Genomic DNA, 20,029 nt, shown 5'->3' on the forward strand with positions numbered 1-20,029 from the left:
TATATTTAATACATACATGCAGAAAGTTATATATGATTAAAGATATATGTGTTCCCCAACATGTTCACAGAGGAACCTGTCATTACTTTGGAGGTCACAGCTCAAGATCTTCTGAATTGTCGTGCTGGAACAACCATCAAGATTCCAGCCACCATCTCTGGCAAACCTGCTCCGAATGTGACATGGGACTTTGATGGAACCGCTCCAACAGAGAAAAAGAATGAGCGTCACACTCTGCCAGAGGATTCAGAAGTAGGATAATTCATATTTCTTCAAAACACTCAGTTTGTTTAGTCCAAACAAACTAATACATTTTACATTTAAACTCTGCAGGTATCATCCAGTGATACAACATCAGTAGTGACAATCCCTGAATGTAAATTAAACCACTCTGGGCGATATATCATCACTGCCAACAACCAGGCTGGCACTAAAATAGTTAAAGTGCGCGTGAATGTACTTGGTAAGCATATTCGAAATCCCTAAAATCATGAAAACATTAAAACCTGATATAATAGTAGTATCATTAGAACACAGAACGTCTAGAAGTATGTATTATATCACATAACTTGTCTCTTTTGTCTAGATTTGCCTGGAGCTCCAAAAGACATCAAAGTCAGTGACATCACACGTGGAACATGTAGACTAGCCTGGATGCCTCCAGACTCTGATGGTGGTGACAGGATCAAAAGCTACTTCATTGAGAAAAAGACTGTTGAAGGAAAGGCTTGGACAAAGGTCAACCCAGCTTGTGCAATGCAGTCCTTAGTTGTGCCAGACCTCATTGAAGGACAAGAATACTTGTTCCGTATAAGAGCTGAGAATTGCTTTGGTTTGGGGCCTCATACCACAACCATTCAGCGGACTAAAGCCAGGGATCCTATTCGTAAGTGTATTTTGTATACAAGTCTGTCATTAAAAATACTTTAATACAGTTTATTCTGACTATTCAAAACACTATATTATTGCAGATCCTCCGGATCCTCCCACACGAGTTAAAATCGTTGATGTGTCAAAGGGCATTGTGACTCTGACATGGAAGCCACCAAAAAATGATGGTGGTGCACCTGTGACTCACTACAATGTTGAGCGTCTGTGGTGGGATAGCAGTGGAAACCAGCAAGAGTCCTGGAGACAGTGCAACCGCCGTGATATTGATACCACCACTTTCAAAGTGGAGGATCTCCACCAGGGTGCTGAATATGAATTCCGTGTTAAGGCTGTGAATGAGGTTGGTGCGAGTAGACCATCCTCTACAGCAGGACCTATCATTGTTATGGACCAGAACAGTATGTACAGAGCAACACACACAAAGTAATTCAGTTAATTAAGAGTTGTCTGATGAACCAATTCACCTTTCTTCCTTTCACTTTTAGGGGCACCTTCCATTGAGCTTCCAGAATTCATGGAGGTTGAACAGGGTGCAGATATTCATATTGTTGCCAAGATTAAGGGATGTCCATTCCCAACACTCACATGGCAGAAGGCTCCACCTCACAAGGGTGAAAACAAGGTTGACATTGAGTATGATGAGCACATCAACAAGCTTGTGTCTGATGATAGCTGCACACTGCTGATCCAGCAGGGCAAACGCTTAGATACAAGCCTCTACACTCTTACTGCTAGCAACAGCCTTGGTACTGTTTCCAAGGAAATGAGGCTTAATGTTCTAGGTAAATTGCAACAACCATTTTTTATATGAAGACCTATGTGTTGTTTTTATAACTAACATTATTCTCTTATTTTAAACAGGACGTCCTGGGGCTCCATCTGCACCCATTAAATTTGAGGAAATCCATGCTGAACAAATAACACTGTCATGGCTGCCTCCTAAGGATGATGGTGGCTCCAAAATTACAAACTACACTATTGAGAGACGTGTTGCCAACAGGAAGACTTGGATACCTGTCACTAGTGAACCCAAAGAGAGAATATACACAGTTGAGAATCTAATGCCAGGCCATGAGTACATTTTCCGCATTAGGGCTCAAAACAAATATGGTGTTGGTGATCCTCTTGATAGCGAACCTGAAGTAGCCAGGGATGTGTTTGGTAAGTATTAATTCACATGTTTAATGTTGATGTAATTAGAGACATTGTGTATGTTTAGATTACATTAATTTCACTTTATAACATTGACAACATTTTATGTGTTTTTTAAGTGCCACCTGGTCAGTGCGAGAAGCCAACACTCTCTAGCGTCACAATAGACTCCATGACTGTGAACTGGGAAGAGCCAGAGACAGATGGAGGTACTCCAATCACAGGCTATTGGCTTGAGCGTAAAGAAACTACATCTAAACGCTGGAGCAGAGTAACTCGTGATCCAGTCAGGCCCATGCCACTTGGTGTGTCTCACAAAGTTGTGGGACTCATTGAGGGATCTCAGTATTTGTTCCGTGTGATTGCAATGAATGCAGCAGGATGTGGACCCCCAAGTGAACCATCTGATCCAACATTTGCCAGAGATCCAATAGGTAGGAAAACAAGTTTGAGATTCAATGGTATAATTTTTCAATTAACAGATAATCACACTATGACTAATCGTTTTCTTGTAGCTCCTCCTTCTCCACCAACCCCAAAAGTCACTGACTGGACTAAGACTACAGCAGACTTGGAATGGATTCCACCCTTGAAGGATGGAGGTTCAAAGATTATGGGCTACTATGTTGAATACAAAGAGGAGGGCACAGAAACATGGGTTAAGGTTTGTTTAAGACCAGAGTATTTACATTTCAGCAAAACATGTTCATATACTTTTTATAGATTACAAAAAAGATCTTCCTTCTGTTCCAGGCCAAAGACAAGGAAGTTAGAGGTACTAAATTGGTGGTCACTGGACTGAAAGAGAATGCATTGTTTAAGTTCAGAGTTTTGGCAATCAATGCTGCTGGCTTGAGTGAACCAGGCGAAGTTGCTGATGCTATTGAAATGAAGGACCGGATAAGTAAGTCTCAGTGATTCAACATGTAATTCAACATGTTTGTGTGCAAAAAGATCTAAAATCTAAATAAAAATTCATACACTCTAAAAAAGGGCCAAGTAAATATAGTACAGAACACATGTTGGGCTCTGAGGACACATTTAACATCCAAAGTATCATCTTTATGAATAAAACATCTTAAAATGATAGTTCACCCAAAAATGAAAATTATGTCATTAATTACTCTCCCTCATGTCGTTCCAAACCCGTAAGCCCTTCGTTCATCTTTGGAATACAAATTAGGTTTATTGATGAAGTCAGATGGCTCAGGGAGGGCTCCATTGACAGCTATTTAATTAACACTTTGAAGGCCAAGAAAGGTAGGTGCTCATGAGAGCTCCACGGAAACTGATACGGAGGAGAAGAAATTGTTGAATAAAGTCGTTACTTAGTTTTTTTGGCACACAAAAAGTATTCTCATCACTTCATAAAATTATGGTTGAACCACTGTAGTCACATGGACTATTTAAACGATGTCTTGCCTACCTTTCTGAGCTTTCAAAGTGTTAATTAAATAGCTGTCAATGGAGCCCCCCCTGAGCTATCGGACTTCATCAATAAACCTAATTTGTGTTCTAAAGATGAACGAAGGTCTTAAGGGTTTGGAACGACATGACGGAGAGTGATTAATGACAGAAACTTCATTTTTGGGTGAACTAACCCTTTAATGAATAAAATCATCCATTTTATGCAGGCATCAGTAACGATTCTATAGATAAAATAATAATTCAATGGCACTGAGAACTGCTCTCTCCTGAAGAGGAAGTAAATAGCCTGTGATAGATGACTCAACTGCAATATGATGTGTGTAATATGAAATTAATGATAATTTTTGTCATTTCAGTTTTGCCAGTCCTTGACCTGGATATTTCAGTAAAGGAGAAGATGGTTGTTCATGCTGGAGGTGTTATTCGTATCCTGGCTTATGTGTCAGGCCAACCTCCACCTGTGATAACATGGAGCAGAGATGGGTACCCAGTCCCACCAGAAGCTGTTATTGAAACCACTTCAATCAGCTGCTCAATGGTAATCAAAGACTGCACAAGGGCACAACGAGGTGTTTATACAATAACAGCCAATAATGATGGAGGAGAGGTGAAGAGGTCTGTTATTGTTGATGTACTTGGTAAGTGAGAATTATCAGACACAAATAGTCTATATATTACTATGAAATAGCTACATTAGAGAATTTACATTTACTTATTTTATTTTGCTTCTTCAGATGTCCCTGGTCCGGTGGGGGCACCATTCACAGCAGAAAGTCTTACAAGTGAATCATGCAAGCTGAACTGGTTTTTTCCTGATGATGATGGTGGATCTGCCATCTCCAACTACATAATTGAGAAACGTGAAGCAGAGCGCAAGGCTTGGACATCTTGCTCCTACACAGCTGGCAGACAAAATGCTGTAGTAAATAATCTGGTGCTAAAAAAGGCATATTTCTTCAGAGTTGCAGCTGAAAATGTAATTGGAGTAGGACCTTTCAGTCAAACATCATGCGAAATTGTGATTAAAGATCGCATCAGTAAGTATTTTTCTTTCTTTTTTTTTTTTCTGGATTTAAAATAGCTTTAAACTATTGACCAAGTAATGCAGCTGTAAAATAGTATTCAGCATGGATGGTAGCTAATCATCATTTGGTCTCTTTTTACTAGATGTTCCAGACCGTCCAGAAGACCTTGAGGTGACTACCATCACTAAAGACTATATCAGTATGACTTGGAAGCCACCTAAGTACGATGGAGGATCTGAGGTGATATCTTACATTCTTGAGGCTCGCACGATTGGCAAAGACAAGTTTGTCAGACTGACCAAAGAGAAACTGATGGATAGGAGATATACTTATGATGGTCTCAGAGAAGGCGACACCTATGAATTCCGTGTCAGTGCAGTGAATGAAGTTGGTCCTGGCAAACCATCCTTCTCCACTAAGCCAATTACATGTAAAGACGAACTTGGTGAGTTAATTGTTTTTGTTTTTCAAGTGTTTTTTGTTATGTACACCACTATTATTATTATTATTATAAATAATAATTAAAATAATGATATTTTTTATATATATATATTTTATTATATTTTAATAATTAAAAATGACGTCAATAATATGATTATTATTATTTTTTAATTTTAGAACCTCCTACAATTGAGCTTGACTTCCGTGATAAGGTTGTTGTGCGGGTTGGTGAAAGCTTTGCACTCCAGGGGCGTTACACTGGAAAACCAGCCCCATCTATCACCTGGTCAAGGGATGACAATGAACTGAAAGCAGACAACCATATCAAGTTCAAAAATACTCTTACCACAATGTGTCTGGGTATTATGAAAGCTCAGCGTGGGCACAGTGGCAGATACTGTGTGACTGTTGAAAACTGTACTGGTGCTCGTAAAGGCATTTGTAATATCACAGTTGCAGGTAAGTCTCATGAAACGATAGAAAAAATGTTTACTTAACTTTAAAACAATATGATGAGTAAAAATACATATTTTGGGCTGATAACTAACAAGCAATCTATCTGAATATTCTGTGCATTTTTTAGATCGACCATTGCCTCCAGAGGGCCCAGTTGTCTTTGAGGAAGTTCACAAAGATCACATGGTTATTTCTTGGAAGCCCCCTCTTGATGATGGTGGATGTGAAATTTCTAACTACGTCATTGAAAAGAGAGATGTAAACAGAGACATGTGGACAACTGTAACATCTGCCTCCACAAAAACCCACTGCAAAGTACCTAAGCTTGTAGAGGGTCGTGAATACATCATGAGAATTAGTGCTGAGAACATGTATGGTATAAGTGACCCACTGGAGTCAAAAGAGATGAAAGCTAAAGATCTATTCAGTATGTTAAAACACTCACAAAACAATCAATTGGACATTAAAGCTGTAAAAATTTGTTTTGTTCCTAATATCTTACACATAATTACAGGGGTACCTGAGGCGCCTGAGCAACCCACTATAAAAGACATCTTTCATGATTCAGCACTGGTGATTTGGAACCGTCCTCGTGATGGTGGAAAGCCCATCACAAACTATATCTTGGAGAGGAAGGAGCCTTCAGCTAAGAGATGGTCTCGTGCAACCAGAGATCCAATTTACCCTGCTACACAGTATAGGGTACAAGACCTGGTTGAAGGCTGTGAATATGAATTCCGTGTAATGGCAGAGAATGAAATTGGCACTGGAGATCCTAGCCCTCCAAGTAAACCTATTCTTGCTAAGGATCCCATTGGTAAGTCCTAGTGTTTTGATGGTTTCATTCTCTTAATGCTTATCTTTTGATCATTCTTTTTTCACTTATTCAACTTATTCTTAATAGTTCTGCCAAGCCCACCTGTTTTGCCTGAAGCTGTTGACAAGACTAAAGATTCTGTGAATCTATCATGGCGTGTTCCTCGTCATGATGGTAAAGGCAAAATCTTTGGTTACTTGATTGAGTATCGGAAGCCTGGTGCAGTCGAATGGATCCAGGCAAATGAAACTCCTGAATCATGCCCAGACACCAAGTTTGTTGTGACAAAACTACCAGAAGGTGGAGAGTTCGAATTCAGAATTATGGCTGTGAATGCAGCTGGAAAATCTGAACCTGCATATGTCAAGGAACCAGTGAAAGTTCATGACAGACTTGGTAATTTCTTTCTTTTTATTTACATATTCAGAAAATGCATAAGAGTAGTATTGAAAAGTAGTTATTGTTTTATAATACTACTCTCCCCCTGTAACTTGAAGTATGTTTTTTTGCATATTGGAAAGTAAACAATTAAAAATCTATTAATTCATATTTCTATCTTTCTCATCTCAATTCTTATGCAGAGGAGCCAGAGTTGCTGTTACATGGCAATATGGCTCGTGATCACCTTGCCATGGTTGGGACAGACATCACACTCAGTGCCACAATTAAGGGCATGCCAATACCCACTGTCTCTTGGAAAAAGAATGATGGTGAAGTTCCTGCTCATTGCCTTATAGAGGTCACAGCAAGCGGAAGCAAACTTCACATTAAGAAGTGTACCCGTGCTGACAGTGGAAATTATACTATCACTATTCAGAATGCAGCTGGATCGAAATCTGCTACCTGCACTGTTCTTGCTCTTGGTATGAATGTTTTAAGAACAATTCTTAACGATAGATAGATAGATAGATAGATAGATAGATAGATAGATAGATAGATAGATAGATAGATAGATAGATAGATAGATAGATAGATAGATTATTTATTAACATTGTAACAGGATTACAATGAAATTCAGTACACACAGTATGTATAATTAAATACTGTAGATACCCATAGTAGAGCCACAATGACTCCTTTTCTTTTTGATTTAGATAAACCTGGACCTCCAAGGAATCTTACCATCTCTGAAATCACAAGTGAGTCAGCTTACCTGACATGGCAAAAGCCAGAAGATGATGGTGGTGCTGTGATCTCCCACTATATTGTGCAAAAGAAAGATGTTGCAGCTGAGAACTGGGTTTCAGTGTGTGCTGCATCCAAAAAGCTGAGCCTCATGGCTCAATATCTGATGGAGGGAACTCAGTATCTCTTTAGAGTTGCATCTGAGAATCAGTTTGGCAGGAGTGCATTTGCTGAAACCAACAAGCCCATCAAGGCAGTTGATCCTCTTTGTAAGTATTAAATTTAATATTATTTTTCTAATTCTTGACTTTTTATAACAGTTTGTTAAATTAATTTGTATATTTTTACTTATAGATCCCCCTGGTCCACCCAAGAATCTGCATCATGTGGATGCAGACAAAACTGAAGTATGGCTTCAGTGGGAGTGGCCTGAACGTACAGGTGGAAGTGAGATCACTGGATTCATTGTTGAGCATCAAGAAGAAGGTTCCACAGACTGGGTGACCTTCAAGACTGTCAGCAATCCTCAATGCCATGTAACTGGACTTGTGGAGGGCAAAACCTATAGATTCCGTGTAAAATCACAAAATGCAATTGGCATTAGTCGACCAGACACCACTGTGCCAATTACTTGCCAGGAAAAAACCTGTAAGATATATAATATATTTTATTATATAATTTTATTTTTTATTGAAAAATTACAACATAATATTACATTTTATGATGATAATATTCTTTTTCAGTGGCTCCAACTATTGAAGTTGATGTGAAGCTTATTGAGGGTCTTGTTGTCAAAGCTGGAAGTACAATTGTCCTCCCAGCAGTCATGCATGGAATCCCAACTCCAACAGCCAAGTGGCAAAGTGAAGGAAATGAGCTTAAAACTGAGGGCACATTTAAGATTGTTACTGAGGAAAATTCAACTGTCTTGACTATTAGTGAATGTGTCAGAAATGACAGTGGAGAGTTTATACTTACTGTGGCAAATCCTGCTGGAAGCAAATCTGTTGCTCTACATGTCACAGTCCTTGATGTTCCATCTGCTCCAGTTGGTCCTGTAAATATCCTTGAGGTTACCCCTGATCATATGATAATCCAGTGGCGTCCACCAAAAGATGATGGGGGTGCACCTTTGATGAACTATGTTGTAGAGAAGAAGGATGTCAAGAAGCCTTGGGAGCCATGGTCAGTTGTGAGTTCTGGAAGTACCAGCACAAAGGCCAAAGTCCCACGTTTGGAGAAGGGACGTGAATATATTGTGCGTGTACGTGCCGAGAACAAAATTGGCATTGGAGCTGCCCTTGAAAGTCCTCCCACTATTGCCAAGCATATGTTTGATCCACCAGGCCCTCCTGGCCAACCAACATGTTCTGATATAACAGAAAATGCTGTAACAGTGTCATGGACTGAACCAGAAACAGATGGTGGAAGCCCTGTGAGTGGCTACATTGTTGAGCGCAGGGAGATGACCGGAAAATGGATACGTGTCAATAAAACACCAGTCTTGGATGTTAGATACAGGGTGTGCAGTCTGTTTGAAGGCAACAGCTATGAATTTAGAATCTTTGCTGAAAATGTTGCTGGTGTAAGTGAGCCTTCATATCCATCAGACCCTGTGAAAGCTAAACGTCCAATTAGTCCTCCAGGGCCTCCGAGTAACATTAAGCTGAAGGACTGGAGCAAGTCATATGCAGATTTGGTATGGACCAAACCTTCCAGAGATGGTGGCAGCCCCATCTTAGGCTATGTTGTTGAATGCCAGAAATCAGGTTCTGCACAGTGGGACAGAATAAATAAGGATCTAATTAAGTTTTGTGCATTTAGAGTACCTGGACTTAGTGAAGGCACAGAGTACAGATTCCGTATTAGAGCCTCAAACAAAGTTGGAGATGGTGAGCCAAGAGAACTCACAGAAACTGTGCTTGCCAAGGACATTCTTGTTCCCCCCGACGTAACTGTTGATGTTGCTTGCCGTGACCTCCTTACAGTTAGAGCAGGGCAAATCATCAACCTTGTGACCCGTGTAAAGGGCAGACCTGATCCAGAAATCACTTGGACTAAAGATGCAAGAGCTTTAGGCAGAGATAAACGCACTGAGATGAACAATAACTTCCCTCTTGTTGAGCTGGTAATTCAGGAAGCTGTTAGAGCTGATTATGGAAAATATGCAATTCAAGCAAAGAACAGCAGTGGTCAAGCAAATGCTACAATTATTGTTAATGTACTTGATATTCCTGGAGCCTGTCAGAATTTGAAGGTTGCTTATGTGACTAAAGAGTCATGTATGGTGTCTTGGGAAAATCCAGAGGATAACGGTGGCACTGAAATTACTAATTATAAAATTGAGTGCCGACAACCAAGTCAAAGGGGATGGACAGTTGTTACATCTGACTGCACCAAACGACTTGTCAAAGCTCCACTTGTTGAGAATTGCGAATATTTCTTCCGTGTGAGTGCAGAGAATAAAATTGGTGTTGGTCCACCAACTGAAACAAAAGCACCAGTCCTTGCTGTTGACCCAGTTGAGAAACCTGGTGAGCCAGAGAACTTCCAAATCACTGAAATTGGCAAGACATTTGTCTTCCTCAAATGGAAGAAACCAGAATATGATGGTGGTAGTCGAAACCTTGCTTACCATATTGAAAAGAAGCCTAAAGAAGCAGATGAATGGGAAAGATTACACAAAGGTGCAATAAAGGAAACCTATTTCATGGCTGACAGATGTATTGAGAACCAAATTTATCAATTTAGAGTTCAAACAAAGAATGAGGGAGGAGAGAGTAACTGGGTGACAACAGATGAAGTTCTTGTAAAGGAGGAACTTGTACAGCCAGAGCTCAAAGTCAGACTGATTGGAGTTCTTGTTGTTAAAGCTGGAGATGCAGTTCCAATCGAGGCAGAGGTTATAGGTAAACCTCAGCCTGATATAAAATGGTCTAAAGAAGGTGTCACTGGAGATATCACCAAAAGCCCAAGAGTGCAAGTTGAAACTGGCACCAACTTCACTAAATTCCTGCTCACAAGTTCAAGACGTGGAGATACTGGAAAATACATAATTACTGGAACAAATGCTGCTGGAACCTGTACTGCTGAGGCCAAGGTGAATGTTCTTGATAGACCAGGTCCTATTAGAGATCTGAAAGTGTCAGAGATTTCTGTGGACAGATGCAAGCTTACATGGGAAGTACCAGAAGATGATGGTGGTTGTGAGATCTATAACTACATCATAGAAAAATGTGAGACAAAGAGAGGAGTATGGTCAATTCATTCAGCAGCTGTAATTACCAATTCAGCTAAAGTTACTCGCCTTATCGAAGGAAATGAATACATATTCCGAGTGAGAGCTGAAAACAAAATGGGTGCTGGTCCTGCTGTTGAAACTGAGTCTATTGTTGCAAGGACCCAGTTTAACAGACCAGGTGCACCAGATGCTCCAGAAGTGACTAAAATTACAAAAGAAGAAATGGTTGTTATGTGGTGTTCTCCTGATAATGATGGTGGAAAACCTATCACTGGTTATATTCTTGAGAAAAAAGAAGAGCATGCCATTCGGTGGGGCCCTGTTGTTAAGTCCCCAATTGCAGGGACACAGATGACTGTTACAGGTTTACTGCCTAATCATGAATACCAGTTCCGTGTTAAGGCTGAAAATGAAATTGGGGTTGGTGATGCAAGCAAGCCATCCAGATCATTTACTGCAAGAGATCCAGTTGGTATGTCCTGTTACAATATTTGATGAAATGTTTATTTGTTTTTGTCTTTACAGCCACATTTATTATTTGGTTTTCTATTTGCAGAGCCTCCTGGTCCCGTTAGTAACTTAAAGGTGGCTGACAGCTCAAAGACATCAGTCACTCTTGCATGGACAAAGCCTACATATGACGGAGGTGCTCCTCTTATTGGATATGTAGTTGAGCTCCGAGTCAAGGGCACAGGCAAGAAGGGGGATGAAGGTTGGAAAAGGTGCAATGTTGCTGCCCAGTTGATCGGAACAGAATTCACAGTCTCAAGCCTGGATGAGAAGCTTGAATATGAATTCCGTGTTTCTGCCCAAAATCAGGTTGGCTTGAGTCAGCCAACAAATCTCGAGGGAGCTGTGACACCAAGAGAAGTCTTGGGTGAGTTTCCATACACTTTTCTATAAACTTTTCAGCAACATTACCTTCTATGTCCTAATTTGTGTTTTTATCCTTTTTTTCCCCCCAATCTTCAGAGGCCCCCGAGATTGATTTGGATGCAGATCTGAAGAAAGGGTTGACAGTTAGGGCTGGATGCCCAATAAGATTAGTTGCAACAATTAGAGGAAGACCCGCTCCCAAGGTCTTATGGAGGAGAATGGGTAAAGACAATGTTGTTCAGAAGGGCCATGTTGATCTCATTGACACTATGACATTCCTTGTCATATCTGAAAGCTCTCGTGATGATTCAGGCAAATATTCATTGACTTTATCCAGTCCAGCTGGAGAGAAGGCAGTGTTTGTGAATGTCAAAGTACTTGGTAAGTAAAAAACAGGCTCCCGTTTATTCAGTGTTTCAGTCACGTAACTTCTTCTGATTATTTTTATATAAGGGGAATTAGTGGGGAAAAAAACACACGACTGAAACAGATTAATAAAGTTATATATGAATCTATGAAAATACTTAAAATATCCAACTTTTCATTCAAATATATATATATTTTGTTTTTGCATTTTAAAAACAGATTCACCTGGACCTGTTGTTGGTCTTGAGGTTACTGACATCACAATGTCCTCTTGCAACCTCACATGGTCTCCACCTGAAAATGATGGTGGCAGTAACATCACTCATTACATGGTTGAAAAACGAGAAATTGATCGCAAGACTTGGGCAACAGTGAAAGCTAATGTTGAAAACACCACATTTAAAGTAAGCAATCTCGCCCCAGGAACAGAGTATTACTTCCGGGTCATAGCTGTAAACGAGTATGGTCCCGGAGTCCCAAGAGTTACACCAAAATCTTATCTGGCCTCTGATCCTATCAGTAAGTGCATTCTTAGCCAGAACAATTTTAAAGGTTTTGTTGAAATAGTATTACTATAACAATTCTGTCTCCTTCCTTAAGGCAAGCCTGACCCACCACAAAAGGTTGATATTCTTGAGATTACTAAGAACAGTGCAACTGTGGGATGGGTGAAACCATTGCGGGATGGCGGAGCTAAAATTGATGGCTACATTATTGACTATCTTGAGCTTCCAATGCCTAAACCTCCCAAGAAACCAGTAGAGGGTGAAGCTGAGGCTGAGCCTGGTGTAGAGCCTGTGGCTCCTCCTCCACCTGAACCTGTGGTTGAGGACAAGGAGGAGAAGGAGGAGAAGAAGGAGGAATGGACACCATACACAGTCGTAAAAGATTTGAGCATCTCTGTTGCTGGACTAAAGGAAGGAAGAAAATATCGTTTCAGAGTTGCAGCAAGAAATGCCATGGGTTCTAGTCTTCCCACAGAGACAAGAGAAGCTTATGAGATCAAGGAGCAGATGTGTAAGTTAGAAAATTAATGTGTTACTCAGTCATTTGAATTAATAGACTTCAACTAAAAACATGTTAAATCTTGTATTTTTTTCCCAGTGGAGCCCAAAATCATCATGCCTGAACTTGTCACTGCAAAGGCAGGAGCAAAACTTAGGGTTGAGGCTCTTGTATCTGGAAAGCCAGCACCAGTGTGCCAATGGAAACGGGGAGAAAATAATGTAGTCTCATCAAGCCGTCTCGCTGTGCACAAATCTCAGAACATGTGTGTGCTCATCATTAAGGATGTTTCGAGACAAGACAGTGCTGAATACAGCCTTGTTGCTGAGAATAGCACTGGAAAAGTTGACCAGACTTTGAAAATCATCATCAGAGGTTAGAACTTGTCATCATCACCACCTTCAATAATAAGGGGCTATGTGAACATGCAGTTAATTTTTCTACAAATATTCTTTTGTGTCAGATATTCCTGGACCACCTGAGCCACCATTTGAGATCAGTGACATTGATTCTGATGCCTGCACACTCTCTTGGAACAAACCTACTGAAGATGGTGGTAGCAATATCACTAATTATGTGGTTGAGAAGTGTGATGTAAGCAGAGGTGACTGGGTTACTGCTCTTTCCAGCTGTGGGAAAGCTGGCTGCAGAATTGGAAAGCTTATTCCTGGAAAGGAATATGTCTTCCGTGTTCGTGCTGAGAACAGATTTGGTATTTCAGACCCCCTTACATCTGAAAGGATGGTTGCTAAATTCCCCTTTGGTAAGTTGAAATGCAAGCATCAGCAGTGTCTGTCAACATGTAACTGATGACAAAAATGATGAGACATATTTGTCAGTGTTTAACAATTTAATTTTATTTTAGATGTTCCTGGTGAACCTTTGAACTGCCGCATCAACAAAGTGAACAAGGACTGCATGTTTGTGGCTTGGGATAAGCCTGAGTCTGATGGTGGCAGTCCAGTTACTGGATACTACATTGAACGCAAAGAGAGGAACAGTCTCCTTTGGGTGAAGGCTAATGATTCTGTTGTTCGCACAACAGAATATCCTTGTGCTGGCCTAATTGAGGGTCTGGAGTACACTTTCAGAGTGTCTGCTATTAACCGAGCTGGACAGGGTAAACCAAGCAAGAAAACTGAGTTCATCACAGCAAGAACACCTGTTGGTATGTGCATGTAAAATCATTTTTTTAGGTATACATGTTTGCGTATTAGATATTTATGTTCTATATTTTTTTGTTGTTTTGTTTTTAAATTATAGATGCTCCTGGAAAACCAGAGGTGCTTGATGTTGCTAAGAGCACAGTTACACTGGTTTGGACTAAACCAAAGAATGATGGTGGAAGCAAGATAATTGGATACTATGTTGAGGCCTTGAGGCTTCCAGGAGACACTTGGGTGCGTTGCAACACAAGTAGTCAAAATGTGCCTCGTGAGGAGTACACAGCAACTGGGTTAGAAGAGGGTGCTAAGTACCAATTTAGGGTAATTGCCAAGACAGCAGTTAACATTAGCAGGCCATCTGAAATCACTGACCCCATTCTGGTGTCTGCAGAAAATGGTAAGTATTTTTATGTTTTTAAAATGATTTTTAAAATGTTTTCTAAGTTGCTATTCAATTGCTATTTGTCTTATTGATTTTCTGTCATGTTTCCTTGTCTATAGTGCCTCCAAGAATAGAGCTTTCAATTCAGATGAAAAAGATGTTGCCAGTAAAGGCTGGGTCAGATGTTTGTCTTGAAGCTGAAGTTTTTGGCAAACCAATGCCCAAGGTTACATGGAGCAAAAATGGAGAATTGTTAAAAGCTGACAAAGAATTCAAGATGTCTCAAAAGAGACATCTCTTTTTTCTGAGCCTTGATGCAGTTACTAAACTTCATACTGGAAATTATGGAATTCTTGCAGCAAATGCAAGTGGTTCTACGACTGCAGAAATACAACTCAAAGTTTTAGGTGAGTAAAATTATATTTTTATTGTTTAGTCTAAATACTACTAAGTGAATTGGACATATAGCATATTCGTGTCCTTTTTGCAAAATAATAATCATGCATTCCCCTTACACAGATATACCTGGCCCACCAGCCTCTATCAAGTTTGATGAGATAGTTTCAGATCGAATTAAGTTGTGCTGGGAGGCTCCTCTTGCCGATGGTGGTTCTCCAATAACAAATTATGTTGTTGATAAACGGGAGACAAGCAGGGCAAACTGGGCCCAGTTTTCTGCTAAAATCAGTGGTGATACGACGGAATGTTCAGTGGAGAGACTAATTGAGGGGCACGAGTACCAGTTCCGTGTTCGTGCTGAGAACCATTATGGTACTGGTGATGCCATTGTATCCGACCCTGTTGTGGCAAGGAATCCCTTCAGTAAGACCTTACTATTGGTTTATGTATTTATAATAATATATATAATATATATATATATATATAATTTCTGTGTTGTACTGTACTTGTCATTTACAGCTGTTCCTGGAGCATGTGATCCACCGGTCATTACAAACATCACAAAGGAGTGTATGACTGTAAGCTGGAAGGAACCATCTGATGATGGAAAATCACCTATCCTTGGATACATGGTTGAGAAACGTGAAACCAAGGAAGTGAACTGGACCAAACTGAACAGAAAACCCTTGCTGGAGAGAACACTTGTGGTTGGAAGTCTCTCTGAGGGAGCTCAGTATGAGTTTAGAGTCATTGCTGTAAATAAAGCTGGCCTTGGCAAACCTAGTGAACCATCTAATGCTGCCTCTGCTCTTGATCCTTTGTGTGAGTATCAGAATCCATTCACAATATCTTGTATATCAACAAATATGTGAGAGCTTTTATCAGTACCTCTTACTTATTTACAGATCCTCCAGGCCCACCCATTTCTCCCAAGGTCACAGACACCACCAGCAGCACAATTAGACTAACTTGGACTAAGCCTGCAAATGATGGTGGAAGTGAAATTTTGGGATACCTTGTTGAATGCAAGAGAACTAATACAACAGACTGGATAAGATGCAATGTACCAAAGAACCTTCAGGATACAAATTATGTTGTGACTGGACTCTTGGAGAACTCAGAGTACCAACTTCGTGTTACTGCTGTAAATAAAGTTGGATTCAGCCAGCCTTGTGAAGTTCCTGAAAAACACATTGCCAAGGATGTTTTTGGTACTAGATTTAAAATCATTTATTGTGTATTTTGTTCATTCTAATATATTTTATGAAAAATGAAAATACAGTACATTATTAAAATATTTTGTAACTTATTCCAGAAATATATATTAATGTATTCTTTCTGTTATTCCAGTTGCTCCTGAGGCTGAGCTTGACGCAGAGCTGAAGGACACTTTGGTGCTAATGGCTGGAAGTAAAATGAAACTTCATGCCACAATTAAGGGTCGACCAACCCCCAGGGTCACCTGGGCCAAGATGAACACCAACATTAAGGACAGACAAGGAATCATAATCAAGACGACAGACACTGATACATTGGTTTGTGTTGAGAAAGTAAACAGATACGACGCAGGGAAATACATTTTGAATCTTGACAGTGTAAGCGGAATGAAGATGTACACAGTTATTGTCAAGGTCCTTGGTGAGTTCTGTGATATTAAGAGTTTTATTTTTATTCAGATACAGTTTTCTTAATATTTTATATTAACTAAAGTATGTATAACTCTTATAAAATTAAACAGATACCCCTGGACCTCCACTTAATCTGATGGTAAAAGAGTCATCAAAGGACAGTGCCTCCATCCTATGGGATGCACCTCTAATTAATGGTGGAAGTGAGATTACAGGTTACATTGTTGACAAAAGAGATGCAGAAAGGAAAGCATGGTCAAATGTTTCAAACACTTGTACTAAAACATCTTTCAAGATTGATGGTTTAGAGGCTGGTAGATCTTATTGCTTCAGGGTTCTGGCTCAAAATGAGTATGGCATTGGTGAACCATGTGAAACTGTGGATGCTGTTAGAGCTTCTGGTAAGGGAAGATATTTTTTGATCATGTAATCCTCAAAATTATATATATATATATATATATATATTTATATATATATATCAATATATATTTTATAATAGTTTTGCTGATATATATTATTAAGTAAACTTATCAATATCTTCCAGAACAACCTGGACCAGTTATGGACTTCAAGACCTTGCTTGTAACCAAGGACTCTTGTACTCTTTCCTGGAAAAAACCAATCAGTGATGGTGGAAGTCGCATCATTGCATATGTGCTTGAGGTCCTTAATGGCGAAGACAAATGGAAGGAGCTTCTTCGATCAAAGAACATGCAATATAGTGCAAAAGATCTTGTTGAAGGAAGGGAATACAAATATAGAGTATTTGCAACAAATGATTCTGGTGATGGTCCCGTGAAAGAACTCGCTGTGATCGCCAAAGATGTCAATGGTGAGATTTCAAATTTTGTATTTGTATAAAAATGCCCTTTAGCTCTTTCTGGTATATTGTGTTTCAAATCTGCTCCTTATCTATTCCTTTTCTATACTGTTATAGTTTATCCAAGCTGTGACTTGCGGGAATTGCCTAACTTGAACTACATTGCAAAAGAAGGAAGCAATGTTCGTCTCAAGATTCCTATTAGTGGAAAGCCTGTCCCTGTTGTCACATGGAAGAAGGGGGAGGATGAAAATCTCACAGACACAGGAAGAGTGTGTGTAGAATCGACAGCTGTAAACACAACTCTCTTGATACGTGACTGCCAAAGGACAGATGCCTCAAAATACACCATCACTCTTCGCAACACTGCTGGGTCTAAAGAGTCCACAATTTTTGTCAGAGTTGTTGGTAAACCAGGAATTCCAACTGCGCCAATAAAGTTCAAAGAAGTAACTGCAGATGGTGCAACCTTAAAATGGGGTTCTCCTAAAGATGATGGTGGATCAGAAGTTACCAACTACATTCTTGAGAAACGTGATTCCATTACTAACATGTGGGTTACAGTGTTTTCATCTGTGGACACAAACACTTTCAGAGTGACTGGTCTCCATGAGGGAACTGAATACATCTTTAGAGTGAGTGCAGAAAACAAATATGGAATTGGCGAAGGCCTCAAATCAGAGCCTATGGTTGCCAAGCATCCATTCAGTGAGTGGACTTTAAATTTATCGTCAATATATACTATAGATAATATCAAAGTGTAAAAATCTCACTTTCTTACTCATGATTATTTCCTCAGATGTGCCAGATTCACCTCCTCCCCCACAAGTCATGAGTATGCGTCATAATTCAGCAACTCTTACATGGTTAGATCCAAGGAAAACTGGAGGCTCACCAATCACAGGTACAAAAGTAATTAAATGAATATGAGTCAATAATAACACGTTTTCATAAAAATATAGCTAGGAGAAAACAATTCTAGAACAATTAGATAAATAAACAGTATTTTTTGCTTACAGGCTACCACGTTGAATTCAAGGAAAGAAACAGCATGTTATGGAAAAGAGCAAATCCAACTCCTTTGAAGATGAGAGATTTCAAAGTGACTGGCTTAACAGAGGGTCTAGAGTATGAGTTCAGAGTTATGGCTATTAATTTGGCTGGTGTTGGAAGACCAAGTCCTGCCACTGAGCCAATGGTTGCCTTGGATGCAATTGGTAAGTTAATGTTATTTTAAAGGCTTGGGTCATTAAAATATATACCCTCCCCAATTTGTGTATGGTTGATTTAATAATTTATTTGAGCATATTTCATTATAGATGCACCTGGGAAACCAGATGTGATTAGTATCACTAGAAGCACTGTAACACTTCAATGGACTGAACCTCAGTATGATGGTGGACACAGGCTAACAGGCTACATTGTTGAGAGACGTGATCTCCCAGCCAAGGTCTGGGTGAAGGCTAATACAGTAAATGTTGTCGACTGTGCATATACTGTAGCGGACTTGCAAGAGGGTTGCAAGTATGAATTTAGAATCAGAGCAAAGAATGGTGCTGGAGCAATAAGTCAACCCTCTGAACAAACAGATACCCTTATGTGCACGGATGAATATGGTAAGACTCAATTGCTCTTTCTTGTGCATGCATTGTGAGTAAATTATGTTTTATATCATCCAAATATGAAAAATAATTATGCTGATTAGTGTATATACTGATTATTTTGCAGCGGCACCAACAATTATAATCGATCCAACAGTCAAGGAGGGGCTTACTGTCAAAGCTGGAGATACAATTGTGATTACTGCAACAAGCATTCTGGGCAAACCCCAACCAACTTCTGTGTGGTCAAAGTCTGGAAAGTATTTCAAGCCCTCAGATGTGTGTCAGATAGAAACTACACCTTCTTCTTCTACTCTTTCTATCAAGTATGCCAGTAGGAAGGATTCAGGAGAGTACACAATCACAGCAAGTAACCCATTTGGTGTCAAAGAGGAAAATGTGAAAGTAACAATTTTAGATGTTCCTGGTCCACCAGGGCCAGTTGAAGCAAGTGGAATTTCATCTGAAAAGGTCACTTTGACATGGACACCACCTCATGAGGATGGAGGATCTCCAATCAAATATTACACACTGGAGAAAAGAGAAACAAGCCGTCTCCTTTGGACCATTCTTGCCGAAAAGGTTATTGACTGCCACTTTGTTGCCAATAAACTTATTCAGGGAAATGAGTACATCTTCCGGGTTTCTGCTGTCAATAATTCTGGAGCTGGTGATGCCTCTCATTCTGAGCCAGTGAAAATGGTGGATAGATATGGTATGTTTATTGTTAAAAACTCTTTCTCTCATATATTACTTCCATACTTCTCCTTTGTGTGTGATGCTGAATAGCTGCATATGTAATGCAATAAGGTTCTCAAAAGACATATTAATTATTTCAGGTCCCCCTGGCCCACCAGCCAAGCCAGAAGTTGAAAATGTTTGTGGAAATTCTGTTACCATTGCTTGGAAAAGACCAGCCGATGATGGAGGAAGTGATATAACAGGGTACATGGTTGAGAGGAAAGAAAAGAAGGGCATGAGATGGACACGAGCATCAAAGAAAACAATTGCTGACCTCCACTTTGAAGTGAAAGGGCTGAAAGAGGGAATTGAATTTGAATTTAGAGTAACTGCTGAGAATAAGGCTGGTTTTGGTGAGCCAAGTGAACCTTCAATGCCTGTGAGGACAAAGCTTGTTGCAGGTAAGTGATTATTTTTTGTTTTATATGATTATTTGATATGATAACAGATATGTTCCTTATGTGTGTTT

At 39.8% G+C, this 20,029-nt stretch overlaps 1 protein-coding gene across 1 annotated transcript in view; it reads left to right on the plus strand.

The window, feature by feature from the left end:
- The window catches only part of ttn.1 (titin, tandem duplicate 1), a 136,771-nt gene that overhangs the window by 72,670 nt on the left and 44,072 nt on the right, over positions 1-20,029 (plus strand). The window contains exons 133-173 of the mRNA XM_079880511.1: positions 71-252; positions 334-463; positions 587-886; positions 972-1,289; positions 1,377-1,673; positions 1,753-2,052; positions 2,163-2,477; positions 2,559-2,707; positions 2,797-2,947; positions 3,828-4,109; positions 4,206-4,508; positions 4,639-4,941; positions 5,115-5,396; positions 5,521-5,820; positions 5,908-6,210; positions 6,298-6,606; positions 6,792-7,073; positions 7,305-7,604; positions 7,690-7,983; positions 8,079-11,048; positions 11,133-11,453; positions 11,549-11,833; positions 12,038-12,337; positions 12,419-12,835; positions 12,923-13,198; positions 13,287-13,586; positions 13,689-13,991; positions 14,087-14,386; positions 14,491-14,778; positions 14,891-15,193; positions 15,290-15,592; positions 15,676-15,981; positions 16,121-16,408; positions 16,509-16,799; positions 16,943-17,230; positions 17,336-17,926; positions 18,018-18,122; positions 18,238-18,435; positions 18,538-18,834; positions 18,947-19,534; positions 19,659-19,961. Of these exons, the coding sequence (XP_079736637.1) occupies positions 71-252; positions 334-463; positions 587-886; positions 972-1,289; positions 1,377-1,673; positions 1,753-2,052; positions 2,163-2,477; positions 2,559-2,707; positions 2,797-2,947; positions 3,828-4,109; positions 4,206-4,508; positions 4,639-4,941; positions 5,115-5,396; positions 5,521-5,820; positions 5,908-6,210; positions 6,298-6,606; positions 6,792-7,073; positions 7,305-7,604; positions 7,690-7,983; positions 8,079-11,048; positions 11,133-11,453; positions 11,549-11,833; positions 12,038-12,337; positions 12,419-12,835; positions 12,923-13,198; positions 13,287-13,586; positions 13,689-13,991; positions 14,087-14,386; positions 14,491-14,778; positions 14,891-15,193; positions 15,290-15,592; positions 15,676-15,981; positions 16,121-16,408; positions 16,509-16,799; positions 16,943-17,230; positions 17,336-17,926; positions 18,018-18,122; positions 18,238-18,435; positions 18,538-18,834; positions 18,947-19,534; positions 19,659-19,961 (14,721 nt within the window). The remainder of the gene's footprint in view (positions 1-70; positions 253-333; positions 464-586; positions 887-971; positions 1,290-1,376; positions 1,674-1,752; positions 2,053-2,162; positions 2,478-2,558; positions 2,708-2,796; positions 2,948-3,827; positions 4,110-4,205; positions 4,509-4,638; positions 4,942-5,114; positions 5,397-5,520; positions 5,821-5,907; positions 6,211-6,297; positions 6,607-6,791; positions 7,074-7,304; positions 7,605-7,689; positions 7,984-8,078; positions 11,049-11,132; positions 11,454-11,548; positions 11,834-12,037; positions 12,338-12,418; positions 12,836-12,922; positions 13,199-13,286; positions 13,587-13,688; positions 13,992-14,086; positions 14,387-14,490; positions 14,779-14,890; positions 15,194-15,289; positions 15,593-15,675; positions 15,982-16,120; positions 16,409-16,508; positions 16,800-16,942; positions 17,231-17,335; positions 17,927-18,017; positions 18,123-18,237; positions 18,436-18,537; positions 18,835-18,946; positions 19,535-19,658; positions 19,962-20,029) is intronic.

This window comes from Squalius cephalus (assembly GCF_949319135.1).
Source record: "Squalius cephalus genome assembly, chromosome: 9".
Lineage (NCBI taxonomy): Eukaryota > Metazoa > Chordata > Actinopteri > Cypriniformes > Leuciscidae > Squalius > Squalius cephalus.